This window comes from Hemiscyllium ocellatum, chromosome 39 (assembly GCF_020745735.1).
Source record: "Hemiscyllium ocellatum isolate sHemOce1 chromosome 39, sHemOce1.pat.X.cur, whole genome shotgun sequence".
Lineage (NCBI taxonomy): Eukaryota > Metazoa > Chordata > Chondrichthyes > Orectolobiformes > Hemiscylliidae > Hemiscyllium > Hemiscyllium ocellatum.
This window is the reverse complement of record NC_083439.1, coordinates 17,750,804-17,767,359: the sequence shown is the minus strand read 5'-3', so window position 1 is coordinate 17,767,359 and position 16,556 is coordinate 17,750,804. Positions and strand designations below refer to the sequence as shown.

Genomic DNA, 16,556 nt, shown 5'->3' with positions numbered 1-16,556 from the left:
GTAACAAGCAGTTCTGGGCAATAGACCATAAAAAGGATATATACTGACTTTTGATAAAATGCAGCATGGATTTATTAGAAGTATCATAGAATCCCTACAGTGTGTAAACAGGCCAATTGGCCCAATATGTCCATACCGACCCTCCGAAGAGTAACCTACCAAGACCCATTCCCCTATCCTGTTACTTTGTTTTCCCTGACTAATGCACCTAACCTACCCATTCCTGAACACTATGGACAACTTAGCATGGCCAGTTCACCTAACCTGCAATCTTTGGATTGTGGATGGAAACTGGAGCACCTGGAGAAAACCCATGCAGACACGAGGTGAATGTGTAAACTCCACATACAGTTGCCCAGGGCTGGAATGAAACCAGGGTCTAGTGCTTTGAGACAGCAGTGCTAACCACTGAGCAACCAAGACAGCAAGAGCCAGATGTCACGAAGAAAAAATTTACAAACTAAAGTTATAGTCTGTGAAATTTAGAAGGTTGAGGCATAATACAATCAAGTTCCCAAGATAGTAAGGTGAATAGATAGATTTGAGCAAAGCTATTTCTGCTGAATGGGAATCTCCAGGGAGCATAGTCTTAAAAATCAGAGCCACCAGAAAGAACTAGGCATTATAAATTCTTGAATTATTTCTTTCATCCTGTCATGACCCATCTGGTAGTTTGGTGGCCTGGATGTTCTGGCCTGGAGGGCCACTACCACTGTTGGAATTTGTATGCATGTAGCATGTTTGATCAGTTGCTAATTTTAGATTGGAGATTTATAGTTTTTTGTTATTCATTTTAATAAGGATTTTGGGGCATAGACAAGCATATAAGAGTATAAACAGATCAGCCAAAACTGAATCAAAATGCAGTGTAGACTTGAGGGAAGAAACTGCATTTGGGTAGTCCTGGATTCCGTTCTTAAGTCCATTCGCAAGTTTATCTGTACGCAGGTTGAAACATAATGCTGGACAATGGAAAGCAACTGTTCGTGTGTCGGGTCTTTAAGATTCCAACCACGTATGGGATCATGTTTGTAAATTGGGGACACCTATACTCCTGTTCTAGATTCCTAATCACTCCATATCAATAGTTGAGTCTTCAGCTGCCTTGTTCCCAAGATCTGAAATTCCTCCCCTAATCTCATTTCCTTTGTGACTTTTAAAATACACGTCTTTGACCAAACTTTGTTATTTATCTTATTATCTCCTGATGTGTGTGTCAGACTTTATCTCCAGGCATGAGAAATAAATATCTTAGTAAGAGTCATAGAGGTGTGCAGCACAGAAACAGACCTTTTGGTCCAACTGTTCCATGCCGACCAGATAACTTAACCTAATCTAGTTCCACCTGTCAGCACCTGGCCCATATCCCCCTCAACCCTTCCTATTCATAAACCCATCCAAATGCTTTTAAATGTTGCAGTTGTACCAGCCTCTACCATTTCCTCTGGCTGCTCATTCCATACACTCACTACCCTCTGAGTAAAAATGTTGCCCCTTAAATCCCTTTTGAATTTTTCCCTTCTTGCCCTAAACTCATACCTTCTAGTTCTGGACTCTCCTACCCCAGGGAAAAACTTTGCCTATTTACCTGTCCATGCCCGTCATGATTTTTTAAACCTCTGTAAGGTCACCCCTCAGCCTTCAACGTTCTGGGAAAAACCGCCTATTCAGCTTTTTTCTATATTTCTTAAAGGTGCTATATAAATACTGGATGGTCTTATTATTCATTTAAGTAGCTGCTTGTTTTTGAAGGCTGTTTTTAATTTCTACAACTGAGTAGTCAGTAATCTGGACGGTAAATGCTTCCATTTACCAACCTGGCGCTGACCTAGTCAACTAGCTGAAATAGGCAGTATTTTGAATGTAAGCTGTTCTGCCACCAAACCTCAAATTTTTGTGTGCAAAACAAGTGGTGTTTTGCTGCATTGGCTCACTCCAGCAGATTTAACAAATGCAATAGTATAATGGAAACCTGAAAATAGCTACAAATTGTGCTTCTATTGGAACCATGCGACTTTTATCAGGGACAAAGTGTAGAATTTGTTTGATGTGAGTTTTCTTTTCAGTTGTGACTTGATTTGTTTTGCCCTTGTTACAAACATCAACTAGAAACTGGTTTGAGTGATTAAATTTCATAAGCATAGTGTTTTCAAAATTATAAAAGAATCTAAGTGCTTAGTGTAATAAAGTACTTAACACCGCCTCATAGAATTCTGTCATTTCTGGAGGGTAATTGCAAGATTCTGCTTATGAACTGTGATGTTTAAAAATTCCTCATTACTGTGGTAATGCTATACGTATGCCAAATAGCTTGATTTATGGTTATAAGCTGCTACTAAAACTAGAAACTGGTTTGAGAAAATAGATTGAAAACCTATTACAGCATAATTTATAAATCATTTGGGATTATAGGAAAGTTATGGATACCAAAGCAGAAACCTGTAGAGCAGCGTATAGAAGAGAAGGTGACCCTGGATCCAGAACTGGAAGAAGCCTTGACCAGTGCGACAGATACAGAACTCTGTGACCTTGCAGGTAAACTATTATGAGCAGAGGATCCCCGTGATGTCTTGCATTTCTAATTAATTTGCTTTTGAATAGAGAGATGGAGAAGGAATTGTACAAAATAGTTAAAATGAGAACTTTGTTTACTCGTCTTAACTAGTTTTAATTTAGAATAATAACAAACTTTGCCATGAAAAAGTGGCTACGGATTTACTACAAAAGATAAGCAAAATTTGGAGATTATGGAATCGGATGTTTTCCGAATTACACCAGTGGAATTTAGTTGTAAAAACTTTATCCACTGTTTAGTGATTGAGCACTGCTGATTGTGGCACGACTCTTGTATTTAGGTATGTTTTATGTTTTGCAACTTTGTTATCTGCATCTAAAGTTCATTAATTCATGAAACTGTCCTTGAATATCTGCAGAGCTCAGTGAACAGATTTAAGCATGCTATTTAATGAAGGTATCGGCAGTCTTTGTATTGCACCATCTTCTTGTAGTTGTGCAGGTGATCTCTATCGAGTAAAAAATGAGGTCTGCAGATGCTGGAGATCACAACTGCAAATGTGTTGCTGGTCAAAGCACAGCAGGTTAGGCAGCATCTCAGGAATAGGGAATGAGTTTCTGTGCAGAGGAGATGACCTGGGGGGTGCAGTGAGAGAGAGACTCACTGAAATCCTTGTAGAGGGGGGAAGAGAGCTTCTTCAAGGAAGGCATCCTTGCAAGAAGATTCGCAGTGGGTTAAAATCTTCGAGTAAAAAATGAGGTCTGCAGATGCTGGAGATCACAGCTGAAATGTGTTGCTGGTCAAAGCACAGCAGGCCAGGCAGCATCTCAGGAATAGGGAATTCGACGTTTTGAGCATAAGCCCTTCATCAGGAATGAGAGAGAGTAGCCAAGCAGGCTAAGATAAAAGGTAGGGAGGAGGGACTTGGGGGAGGGATGATGGAGGTGGGATAGGTAGAAGGAGGTCAAGGTGAGGGTGATAGGCCGGAGTGGGGTGGGGGCAGAGAGGTCAGGAAGGAGATTGCAGGTTAGGAGGGCGGTGCTGAGTTGAGGGAACCGACTGAGACAAGGTGGGGGGAGGGGAAATGAGGAAACGGGAGAAATCTGAATTCATACCTTGTGGTTGGAGGGTTCCCAGGCGGAAGATGAGGCGCTCCTCCTCCAGCCGTCGTGTTGTGATGTTCTGCCGGTGGAGGAGTCCAAGGACCTGCATGTCCTCGATGGAGTGGGAGGGAGAGTTAAAGTGTTGAGCCACGGGGTGGTTGGGTTGGTTGGTCCGGGCGGCCCAGAGGTGTTCTCTGAAGCGTTCCGCAAGTAAGCGGCCTGTCTCCCCAATATAGAGGAAGGGCTTATGCTCGAAACGTTGAATTCCCTATTCCTGAGGTGATCAAAAAAAAGTTCTAATATATATTTAGAGCAACACAGTACCAGAGTGATAGGTTATAACCTTGATCCTCCAAATTCTACTTCATCTTCCTCTTGATAATTCGGCTATTGATGAATTTCTCCAATGGGGCAGAGTTGAGGATGAAATGGAGAGAGAGAGAGAAACTCTAGGCACTTTCACCTGATTGTCGAGCTAAACTTGTACCATCACTAGTGGCCTTGGAAAAATATCCCTGCTGTGGCTATGAAATGGGAATTGCATTATCAAGTGGAAATCAGCAAATGAATAAATAAACAAAATTAGATAATATACCCTCAAAAATGTAAAATGATGTTCAGTAATTGTAACTGCCAGTTCTTTCAGACAGGATTGAGATGTCAATATATGCTTCAAGTAGTTGGCCTAAAATATTTTGTCTGCTATCATCCCTTCACACAATTGATTTGAAACTCAATTCCAGAACAATATTCCCACAGTGCTTCATGGTACTTGATACTTGCAAATACTGCACATGAGCAATTTCTCCTCTAGAAAGCTGTTGTTAGTTTCTATGGCTGTGTTTTTGTTTAGTAACACTTCTGGAAAATTCCATGTGATTGCACAGCAGGAAATCCATAAAACCTGTGTTTATCCAATCTCAATTATTGTGGAATATTTATTCATTTGTAATTTTGTTTGTCCTCTTGGTACTTGAATTAATTTTAAGGGGAAATGATTTGCAGTAACTGAATCAAATAATCGCGTTTCAACATGCTGCTTTGGTCCATTCATTTATTTCGTAGCCATTATTATGGGTAATATATTTGACTGAGTTTAGTGAATCTGTTTTTAAGATGTAGTTAATTTGTTTCTTCCTATTTTCAGCCATTTTAGGGATGCACACATTGGTAAGCAACACACATTACTTAGATTCTGTTGGAGGCAAAGGAGGCCTGAACAGTAAGTTGGCAAAAATTTACTACTTTTGGCAGTTATTTCACTTAATTGTTGTACAGCTGTGTTTACATTAGAAATATGACAATACTTACAGGGTTGCAGTAGTTTTGTTTTCTTTTCAAGAAAAGAATTCAAGTTTTAACATTCAAACACTGTATATCTTGGTATATTTTTGTTTCTAGAATAGTGAAATTCTCCGACTGATGATTCTCCTAATGGCTTGGGAATGAGGTGAATGAAGATATCAGTTTGTCTGGGTAGAATATCAGTAGTTAAACATTAGATATCAATAAAAGAGTAAAATGTAGAAATGAATAATTTAGTAAGTGATTTGGTATACAAGTCAGTAGTAATATATAAAAAAGTCACTTTGGCTGACACCAATTTAAAATGTTCTTCTCAGTTGGATTTTCTTCAAATCTAAAATTCATAAATGCAGTGAAGTAATTCAGATCATAGACTTTAATAGTTCATTAAGCGAATTAACACCATATTATCAAAAGTGCACATTACTCGTGTTTAATGTTGGAAGATTACAGTGTACAGAAAAGATTTGTTTCAAGCCAGTGCTTTGTTTGGTATGACATTTTTAATTCTCTGCAAAGTTTTCCATCATCTGTAACCATCCTCACGCAGTACTCTCTCCAGTGACAATCAGTGTTTAAAACATACAAATGATAATAGATATTTTGGGCACAGTCTTGAAAATTTCACTGGTTCATCATTTAGATTTTATTGGAATTCTGGTAACAGCAGCCAAGACAATTACTTGGTACTACTTTCTATTCTTTTCCTCTTCCTCTTCCCCTTCCCTTATACCTTTGCGATAATACGTTGAACTAATATTGTTTTAATACTGGACTTTTATATTTCACTGAGTAAAGATGGTCAGTTGTCATTTTTATTTGTATAGATTTGTTGACTAGAATACTCTAAGCTGGTAGATTAAAATTCATTTAAAATATTTATTTCCAAACTGTGCCTCAACTTTGACTTTATGTTGGAAATCAGATGGACTTAATCAGTGATGCAAGACTTAAACTAGTACATATTATAGCTCTGCTTATCATTTCAATTATGATATTGACTTCTGAACATCAAACTGGTTCAGTACAAAAATTGCTTTACCAACTAGTTGCAACCAACATGCGTTAATATATTCACGATCACTAATTGCCCATATTTGTACACCTAAGCCTCTTAACAGATGTCTCTGTAATACTTAAAGGTGTTGATAACTGCTGTAAATGATTTTCAGATGTTGTCAAAGGTGAGAAGGTCAAACCAGTTTTTGATGAACCTCCCAATCCAACAAATGTAGAAGAAAGTTTACAGAGAATAAAAGCCAATGATCCAGGGCTTGTAGAGGTTAATCTTAATAACATAAAGGTAGGATTGTTGTGGTTATATTCAAGTATGTTTTTAAAAATGTTTTACTTTTTGAACTTTGAAGAAACAGGATGGCTTCTGTGTCCAATAGCTGGATTAGCACAGTGAAAAGTTTCCATTTTTGATTGATTAAATTTCATAGACATCATATTTTCAAAATTTTAAAAGAATCTAAATGCTTAGTGTAATAAAGCACTTAGCACCACCTCATGGAATTTTGGAGGATAATTGCATGATTCTACTAACGAACTGTCCTGTTTAAAAATTCCTCGTTACTGTATATACTAATAGTTTGATTTATGGTAATAAGCTCCTACTAAAATGATGTCCCAAATTGTGTTTAACAACTTCTTTGCCTCATTTAATCCTTGATTCTTTTTGACAACACCTTGTAGTGATCACTGCTTTAATTTAAATTTTGATATTTCAATTCCTTCAGTATTTTGTCCCTTGTCAACATTGGATTTTTCTGTAGTACTGAAATAAGAGATAAAAATAGAAATTGCTGGAAAAGCTCAGCAGATCTAGCAGCATGTGTGGAGAGTAATCTGTGAACGTTTTGGGTCAGTTCTGAGGAAGGGTCACCTCGACCTGAAAAATTAACTCTGATTTCTCTCCACAGCAATTTCTACTTTTGTTTCTAATTTACAGTAACCACAGTCATTTTGGTTTTTACTGAAATAGGTGAACTGGCTACAAGAGCTTCGGTTTTCGCAACTGAATCCCCACACAAGAGATTTGATCAAGTCAGAATTATTTAGTGATTGCTAATAAAGGTGTCTATTGATAATGTGAAATAAAGAAAATTGTGACTTGGGATAATTACTATTTTTCATTCAATAAGTTAGTCAAATTGGATTAACTGTCCTCTCTCTCGCACCATCTCATGTTTGGAAACATTTTGTAATATAGCACATGCCAAAGGAGAATGGACCATAAACAGAATAAGTGGCAAATATATGTTAAATTGATTTGTATGAATGTTGTAATTGCTGTCTAGTGGTGTAGTCTATGGATAAGGCATACTTTTGGGCAGTTTCTCATGTGGTAACTTTAGTATTTGTTTGAAGAAAAGCAAAACCGCCTGTGGTGCACGTGGGCATGAGTAACTGCTATTTGTGTCCTCTGTGGATGAGGAACAGATGAGCTAGGACTCCAGTGTGCATTGATTAATTATTATCTTGAATTTGAATTTGTCCATAGAATATTCCAATTCCAACATTAAAAGACTTTGCGGAAACCTTGAAAAAAAATACTCACCTGAAGAAATTTAGTTTGGCAGCAACTCGGAGCAATGACCCTATTGCTTTTGTAAGTTCAGTTTTGCCTTGATACTGTTTTCATGACATGTATTTTTTAATTGTTCTCCAGTGAGTTAACTTGATATTTTGCTTAATACCATAATTCCAAAATAGTGAGCTGCACATAGCCTTGCATTCTTCATATCCCAACCTCCCAGCCTATTTATAAATGGTGGTAATAAGACATGGCACAAAACTCTGTCCCACTTATAATAACCTACACTTATAAATATGTGGGCCTGAACATTTGCACAATAGTGGTAAATATTATTCTAGTGACTTTTAAGCAACTGTTTTGTAATAATTTTCCCTTATAAAATGAAAGGCTCATCTGAAAATCTGTGCTCTGGTTAACATAAACATATTCTTTAAATCTGTTGTGTTAGAGGTTAGTGATCATTAAATCCATAATATGCAAACACAGTTTGGATCATGGTGTAATTTTAATGATGTATGGGCCTATGAAGATTTAGACTAGTTGCTCTGAAGGTTCTGTTTTCATGCTGTATGACTCTAACTCAAAAGTATCCTTCACCCTACTACTGCCAGATGTGAGTTCAGCCAGCTTGGCCCAAGCTTGACACTTGTCTACTGAAACTTTTCTCCTTCTCTATCACCAATCTCTGAATAGATGTTTTCTGTCACTAGGTGAATAGGAATGATACAGTAACTCTATTTAAATGAATTCTGATTGTATCTCAGTGCTGTACATATTGGAATTAAAGGTGCCATAAAAATACTTAATTTGGAATTGCTTGTTAGCATTCAAACCAAGTTTTTGTCATGAAGGCTTTTGCAGATATGCTACGAGTTAATAAAACACTTCAATGTCTAAATCTTGAGTCAAACTTCATCACTGGTGTTGGAATACAAGCAATCGTAGATGCACTGAAAGACAATGAAACCTTAATGGAGATCAAGATTGATAATCAGGTAAGTTGTTTTGCCTGAAATTATTTGAAACTTTTACTGGTGTATCCTTGGCACACTGCTAAGGCAGTTTTTTTTCTCAATATACAACACCTTCATGCCACAAACTAGAATGTTATGATGCTTCAGACACCATAACTGAATTGTTTGCGCATCAAACGCGTATACTACTTTGTTTGCTCAGTTTAGTTATAAACACTTCTGTTGTGTAAACTTTTTCTATACCTTAAACATCATACTTGCTACCATGAAGCCCCAAAAGTAACCTGTTCTGGATTGAGCTAATTTAAAGTTGTGAAGATATTGAAGGATGCATATTGTCATATTTATGCATATTATTTTTAAGAATTAAATTTTTGAATCAGAAAAGTTTCTTTTACACACTGAACAAATTCCTCTCCATCTGAACCCTTAACACTATGGCAGCCCCAGTCTATGTTTGGAAAGTTAAAATCCCCTATCATAACCACCCTATTATTCTTACAGATAATTGCGATCTCCTTCCAAGTTTGTTTCTCAATTTCCCTCTGACTATTAGGGGGTCTATAATACAATCCAAATAAGGTGATCATCCTTTTCTTATTTCTCAGTTCCACCCAAATAACTTCCCTGGATGTATTTCCAGGAATATCCTCCCTCAGCACAGCTGTAATGCTATCCCTTATCAAAAACGCTATTCCCCCTCCTCTCTCGCCTCTCTTTCTATCTTTCCTGTAGCATGTGTATCCTGGAACATTAAGCTGCCAGTCCTGCCCATCACTGAGCCATGTTTCTGTAATTGCTATGATGTCCCATGTTCCTAACCATGCCCTGAGTTCATCTGCCTTCCCTGTTAGGCCCCTTGCATTGAAATAAATACTGTTTAATTTATTATGGATTAGAGTGGTGCTGGAAAAGCACTGCAGTCCAGGCAGCATCCGAGGAGCAGGAAAATCGACGTTTCGGGCAAAAGCCCTTCATCAGGAATACAGATAGAGAGCCTGTTGTGCTTTTCCAGTACCACACTAATCCAGAATCTGGTTTCCAGCATTTGCAGTCATTGTTTTTACCCCGTTTAATTTATTAGTCCTACCTTGACCTTGCCTGCCCTGACTGTTTGACTCGCTTCTCTTCTCAACTGTACCAGTCTCAGATTGATCTCTTTCTTCACTACCTCCCTGGGTCCCACGGTCCCCCCCCCACCTTACTAGTTTAAATCCTCCCAAGCAGCTGTAGCAAATCTCCCTGCCAGTATATTAGTCCCCTTCCAATTTAGGTGCAAAACGTTCTTCTTGTACAGGCCACTTCTGCCCAAAAGAGATTCCAATGGTCCAAAAATGTGAATCCTTCTCCCATACACTAGCTCCTCAGCCATACATTCATCTGCTCTATCCTTCTATTCCTGCCCTTCTAGCTCAAGCACCGGGAGTAATCCAGATATTACGACTCGCGAGGGCCTCCTTTTTAACTTGCTGCCTAACTCTCTGTAATCTCCCTTCAGAATCTCAACCTTTTCCCTTCCTATGTCGTTGGTTCCAATGTGGACAAATTACCTCTTGCTGGCTCCCTCTCCCCCTTGAGAACATTCTTTACCCTCTCTGAGACATCCTTAATCCTGGTACCAGGAAAGCAATGCACCATTCTGATCTTTTGCTGTTGGCCACAGAAACGTCTGTCTGTACCTCTGACTAGAGAATCCCCTAACACAATTGATCTCTTGGAACCTGACATAACCCCCATTGCATTAGAGCCAGTCTCAATACCAGAAACTTGGCTGTTTGTGCTACGTTCCCCAGAGAATCCATCACCCCCTATATTTTCCAAAACAGCATACTTGTTTGAAATGGATATAGCCACAGAAGGCTCCTGCACTAGCTGCCTTACCCCTCTTACCTTTCCTGGAGTTAATCCATCTATGTGACTGTATCTGAGACTTCCCCCACTTCCCCCCCCCCCCCTCCCCCTTCCTATAACTGCCATCCATCACATACTGTTGCTGTTGCAAATTCCTCATTGCTTCGATCTGATAAGATTTGCAACCAACAGCATTTATTGCAGATATAATCTGCAGTAACCCTTAAACTCTCTTTAAACTTCCACATCTGACAAGAAGTGCATATCACTCTACTAAAGGTCATTTTTGCTTCTTCGCAATCTACAGACCCAGCAAGTAACACTGTCTTATTCCTTGACAAAACACTGCCCCAGGTTCAAATAATAGTTATGGCTTATATTTTAAGTTTAATCAAGAGACATATCTCAAAATACATAATCAAGAAAGAACCCACTCTACTCACTACTGCAAGCTTTCTGTAGGTCACACTTAAAAACAATACACTTGTCTGCTTCTGTGCTGTGAACTTCGCCCAAACAGTTCCTCCTAGATCAGTTGTGAATTTCACTGTTTGTTAATTTTCCCAGACACACTTCAATGTCCAGCGATACATGAATTCAAACTGTAAAGGCAGTAACTGTGCAGATTCACTGCTGTGTTAGTTTATTTCTCTCTCTCTCCTGCACTGAGCTCACCACGTGCTTTCTTTGTCTGTTCCTTCTCCCTTTTAAAACTGCTGTTTTGACTTTTTTTCCCCAAAGTTCCAAAACAATGCAACAGCATATAAACAGTAATTGCTGCTCCTGGAATTTGAGGAAATCACCTCCAACACCTAAAACACCTCCATAAAGGAGCAGCTGTTGCAGCCAGAAGTTTTTCCCATCCTCCATCTTGGATTACCTAGAATCACTGTTGAAATATTGTGTGCAATTCTGGTCTCCATCCTATCAGAAAGATGTTGTGAAACAGGAAAGGGTTCATTAAAGATTTGCAAGATTGTTGCCATGGTTGGAGGATTTGAGCAATGGGGAGAGGCTGAACAGGCTGGGGCTGTTTTCCCTGGAGTGTCGAAGGCTGAGGGGTGACCTTATAGAGGTTTACAAAATTACGGGGCGTGGATAGGGTAAATAGACAAAGTCTTTTCCCTGTGGTCAGGGAGTCCAGAACTAGAAGGCATAGGTTTAGGGTGAGGGGCAAGATATAAAAGGGACTTAAGGGGCAACTTTTTCACACAGAGGAATGAGCTGCCAGAGGATGTGGTGGAGGCTGGTACAATTGCAACATTTAAGAGGCATTTGGATGGGTATATGAATAGGAAGGATTTCGAGGGATATGGGCTGGGTGTTGGCAGGTGGCACTAGATTGGGTTGGGATATCTGGTCAACATGGCCGAGTTGGACCGAAGAGGCTGTTTCCATGCTGTACCTCTCTGACTCTAAATGTGTAGTTCAAATTGTTGAAATTGCAGCCTTATTCTGGATTGTCATCTCGTATGAAAGAACAAAATGTGCATTATTTGCAGCAATTATATATATTGAGTTCTCAAACAATAACAACTAATTTGTTACAAAATTGAAAGGCATTGATAATTATATTAAATTATTGGATTAGAATTGTTTTTCTAAGCCACTCAGCACCCACCCCAAAAGATATTTGATCAAATTACAGGGCTCCCTAAATGTCGATTTTAAAAATAAGGGACAAGCCTTTAAGTAAACTTATCAGTCAACATTAGTTACATTGACTATTTCTACTCATAGCGCCAACAGTTAGGTGCCACTGTTGAAATGGAAATAGCGCAAATGCTGGAGACAAACTCCTCAATCTTGAAGTTTGGATATCAGTTCACACAACAAGGACCACGAACGAGGGCAGCCGCAGCCATAACCAAGAATAATGATCTAGGTAAGATTCATGATGACTTTTGATTTTACCTCAAAAATCCTATTTCCAAAGGGAATTTAGATTTTCTCACCCTGCACCCCTTTCTCATCAACTTTATTTTGAGAATATAATTCCAAAGGTTCCAGTCATCCACTAGGATTTCCCTAAGTGCATATTTCTGTGTCACAAAAGAAAAATACTGTGGATGCTGAAAATAGTTAATGGATTGGGCTTTCATCAAGTCGTTGACCTGAAACATCAATTATTTCTCTCTCCATAGATGCTTCCTGTCATGCTGAGCAGTTTCCAGCATTTTCTGTTTCGCATGTGCAAGCTTGTTAGCAGGCTTTTTCAATCTGAATTGCCATGGGGTACTGGTAACATTTGGGGTTAATCATCCCGTTGCATAAATGCAGGGGTCTCTAATAATTAAGATTCGGAATCTTGATTCAAAATTGTAATTAATCCTTGGCTGAACCACTGAATTTTGATTTGAAATATGAAACTACAGCAAATGTTTTATTAACTGACACCTATGGGACCAGGTGTGTCCAGGTTGATCAAACATTCTGGTTGATCAAGATGTCCACATAATCTAAAAACACACATTAAGTAATGAAAACATAATGCAGCATTGATACACATCACTTGTTATTTATAACATAAATCACTTAAATAACAATACAACTCTACTTAAATAAAACAATGGCAGAAATCCTTCTCACTTGCACCCTCAAGTGACTACTCTGACACTGTGGATATTGTGATAATACAGTAATCATCTGGTATTTCAGCTATACATGTTTTACTGGTTTAACAAGAGCACTGGTTCATAACTTGCCAGTTAAAACAAAAGTTTCCTGTATTCAAAACTTTAATGGTAAATTTATGTGCATAAAGGTTATTCTCTTTGGTTTTGAATGGTAAAAGCAACACAGACTCTGTCTGTCTGTGTCTCTGTCTGTCTTTCTCTCTCTCGCTCCCTCTCTTTTTTTCACCACTCCCATCCTGTGATATCTTGGGTGTATACAGAGCTGAGTTGTATAACTCAGAAAATTCAAACAGGCAGACAAGATATTTATTGCTCCTTCCAATCATCTATAGCCTGGTAAAACTTTGCTAAGCATTTTTTGACTGGACATGCGTTATTCCTACCTTTTACTTGTAGGTATTGTGTGACTTTAGGAATAGAGTATCTATTTATTGCATCCCATCTGTTTTGATTTTGGTTTGACATTTCAAAATATTTACTTTGTTTACGTTTTGATTTAGGGTAGACCCTGCTGTGCACTTTTTGCCATTTTCTCTTTCACCCGATCAAGCCTATGGCATTGATCGGCTGCAATATACAGTTTTTATCCACTCTAGTAAACAAGATGGTGGCAAGTAGTGGTATTACAACAGATCTCCATGCTGTTACCTTCTATAGTTGAGCTGAAAGAAAAATCAGTTTCAGCAGCCCCATTGAGGGCAAAAGTAGGAAATAAGGAGCATTTACTTCATTAATAACTGCTAACCCAGTTGCTTACAATCAGCAAGATGAGTAGAATATTTACTGCTGGTTGATGCCTGAAAACTAAATCCATTGCACAGTTCAAACTCAGTTTTCTTGCCCTATCAGTTATCTTAAATTATAGTTTAATTTCTAATGTAAGTTTCATATTTTATTGGTATAGATAAGGTTAATTCTGATTACTTCTATTGATGTTTCAGTAATGCTTCTTTCTAATTATGAGATATACTGCCATTATATCTGCTGTATACATCTTCCTTTTAAGATCTTAGGTTTAAGTAAGTTGTAGGTATTCCTTTTGCTAAATACTTTCTGCAGACAAAGATTTAGCAAAAATGATGTACCTGGCCTTCTAGTCAAACTTTGCGACTACTGAACATTTACAAAGCAACAATTTGAGATGAACAACTGCTGCTCAGTTTCAATGCTACAAGTTTTTTTATTTTTAATTCCTGTTAATTGCTGTCATCTTGCTTCTTCAGTCTGGAATATGAGTAAATTCTTCATTGACCTTGCCAGCTGTCCAGCCATGAAGCCCCAAATGGTATTAAGCATGTTGAGTATGGAGAATTGGAAGTGTTGAACTAATTATCATAATTTTTCTGCATTTCACTAACTGCTATTTTCAGAGTTTGCTTTTACCTAACCTATTTCACTCTTTTTCATCTAATTTTTGGACTACAATATTTAAAGCCATATGAATGCATGATTCCGAATTTATAATCAACCAGAAAAGATCAGGTTTCCAAAAGCGTGAGGTATGAGAGTCTGTATCTGAATGTATGCATTCGGAACTACCTGTTGGCTGTATCATTTCTTGACCAATGTTTTATCATGTTCTTTTCATAACAGTTCGCAAAAAGCGAGTCGAAAGAGATACATATTAATGGTAATCTGGAGTCTGTGCCTGCCTGGTGCTGTATTTCATCCTATGGAAGACCCACTACAATGCATTGGGCATGTTGCCAAGCCTAGCTTAAGGCATTCTCACGTTTTCTGTCTGGGTAGAAGGGAAAAGACTGGAATTTAACCCCTCCACTGTTGTAGCAGAAACTGTAATTTAGTAATAACTTTTCCATAAAAATCACGTTTCTCTTTAATTTTTCAGGGGACCTCATGATTAACACCAAACCATATTGTAATTTGAAAATGTTAGGGAGTGAGGTATCCAAGACGAGAAAAATGTTTGACTTGAAATTTGCACTGTGCCCATATCAAGTATTTTTAATCTTTTTATATACTGTAATGAAAGTCGTGCTAAATTGTAGTGTGTTGTGCAGTGGAGTGTCATTTTTGTACTGCACTTAATGTTCCAGTATATCAGGACTAAGACAAGAAAAGTAAAATTTTTTATAAAAACAATTTTTTTGTATTAAAAAAGAACTATGAAGTTTGTCTTGGGACTTGGATTTATTTTGCTGATTTGGCCACGTTGTATAGCACTGAACCATGGCCATGCAGGTAGCTGTTGCTCTTCTGCATGCCTGTTGTTTAATGAGAACAGTTCAAATCAAGTCTTAAAAGAGGGATATTTCTTCAGACTTTCTGCCAAAAAAGCCACTTGTAATTCTTAAATTCATCTACAGTCCTCTTGCTAAAACTGCAATTTATTACCAAGATGACTTGTATCAATAAAATTTCTATTAGAGCATTATAATATCACACTTGTAGATTATGTTCTGGAAGGATTATACTAGTTGGCAATACTCATAACTGTTTAACCAAAGATCTATAAATCTGGATTCTCTACAGTTTTGTCAACCTAATGTGTTAAATAGACCTTTCCAGTTAAGTTGGAATGTCTGACGTACTAATATTGGGAAAACAAATTTGAGCTACTGTTTACAAAGTCCTCCTGGTTTGAAAAATGTAAGCCAGCACACTGATAAAGCTGTGTGCAGTAGCTAAAAGTATGTAAAGTTTTTATGACCCCCCCACATACACACACAAAATGTTTTATTTGCTGATTATTTTAGGAGTTTGTCTACCTTTACTTAGATAATTTTGTGGCAGCATGACTAATATTGCAGGAAAATTTCTGGATACTAAAAAATGCCTATGCATGCCAGTATCTTGTGTAGTATGCTTAAATGACCAAACTGTTGTGAATATTGTCTGAAAGTCCTAGACTTGTGTATGTGTGTGGCTAAGCTATATTATAATAACATGAAGAAAAGCTATGTCAGTGTTTGTAGGCCCATGTCTAAACCCAGAGACTAATACATTGCATTTAGTTGTTGTTTTTTCAAACATAACAATTATCACAGGATCATGAAAAGAAGCTGTTATAAATGTTCAACTGTTGATGTTTAACCTCTGTTATACAAAGTCTTGTTTAACCATAATGGAAATCTGATTTGTGGTAATAAATACAAATTAAAATTGGATGTTGAAAATATTTGTATAGCCTATCCTTGTAACTGAACATCTTAAAAAGAACACTCCTTACAAAGGTGTTAGATTGTTTTGTGCAGTAATAAATAATGGTTAACAACCTATTACATAAAGTGCATATAAGAATTAATCTGAGGGATGTTAATGTAAAAAGTGCTGGATATATTTAACATGTACAGCATTTTAAAATGAAACCTGTGGGATAATAAAGTTTTTAATAATTCAATTCTCTTCTTTCTCATTTAATTGTGTTTAAACCAGTAATTTTATGAAGGGTGGCATATACAAAACAACTATAATAATTAATAGTGAAACTGAATTGTTATTGTACTGACACTGATCATGAGTAAGAATTTGAGAGAAGTCTTTTATCCAATTTACATTAATTAAAAAATCACACAACACCAGGTTATCATCCAACAGGTTTAATTGGAAGCACAATAGCATTTGGAATGACGCTCCTTCAGGTGATTGTGGAGGGCTCGATTGAAACAC

General features: G+C 37.6%; 1 protein-coding gene across 4 annotated transcripts in view; it reads left to right on the top strand.

Annotated features, from left to right (window-relative positions):
* Positions 1-16,287, top strand: part of tmod2 (tropomodulin 2) — a 99,167-nt gene extending 82,880 nt beyond the window's left edge. For all 4 annotated transcript variants that reach the window (XM_060852824.1, XM_060852826.1, XM_060852825.1 and 1 more), the window contains 7 exons: positions 2,413-2,535; positions 4,766-4,840; positions 6,096-6,226; positions 7,430-7,537; positions 8,317-8,460; positions 12,031-12,175; positions 14,520-16,287. In XM_060852824.1, coding sequence (XP_060708807.1) covers positions 2,413-2,535; positions 4,766-4,840; positions 6,096-6,226; positions 7,430-7,537; positions 8,317-8,460; positions 12,031-12,175; positions 14,520-14,554 — 761 coding nt within the window. In that variant the 3' untranslated portion in view covers positions 14,555-16,287. The remainder of the gene's footprint in view (positions 1-2,412; positions 2,536-4,765; positions 4,841-6,095; positions 6,227-7,429; positions 7,538-8,316; positions 8,461-12,030; positions 12,176-14,519) is intronic.
* Positions 16,288-16,556: the final 269 nt, after the last annotated feature.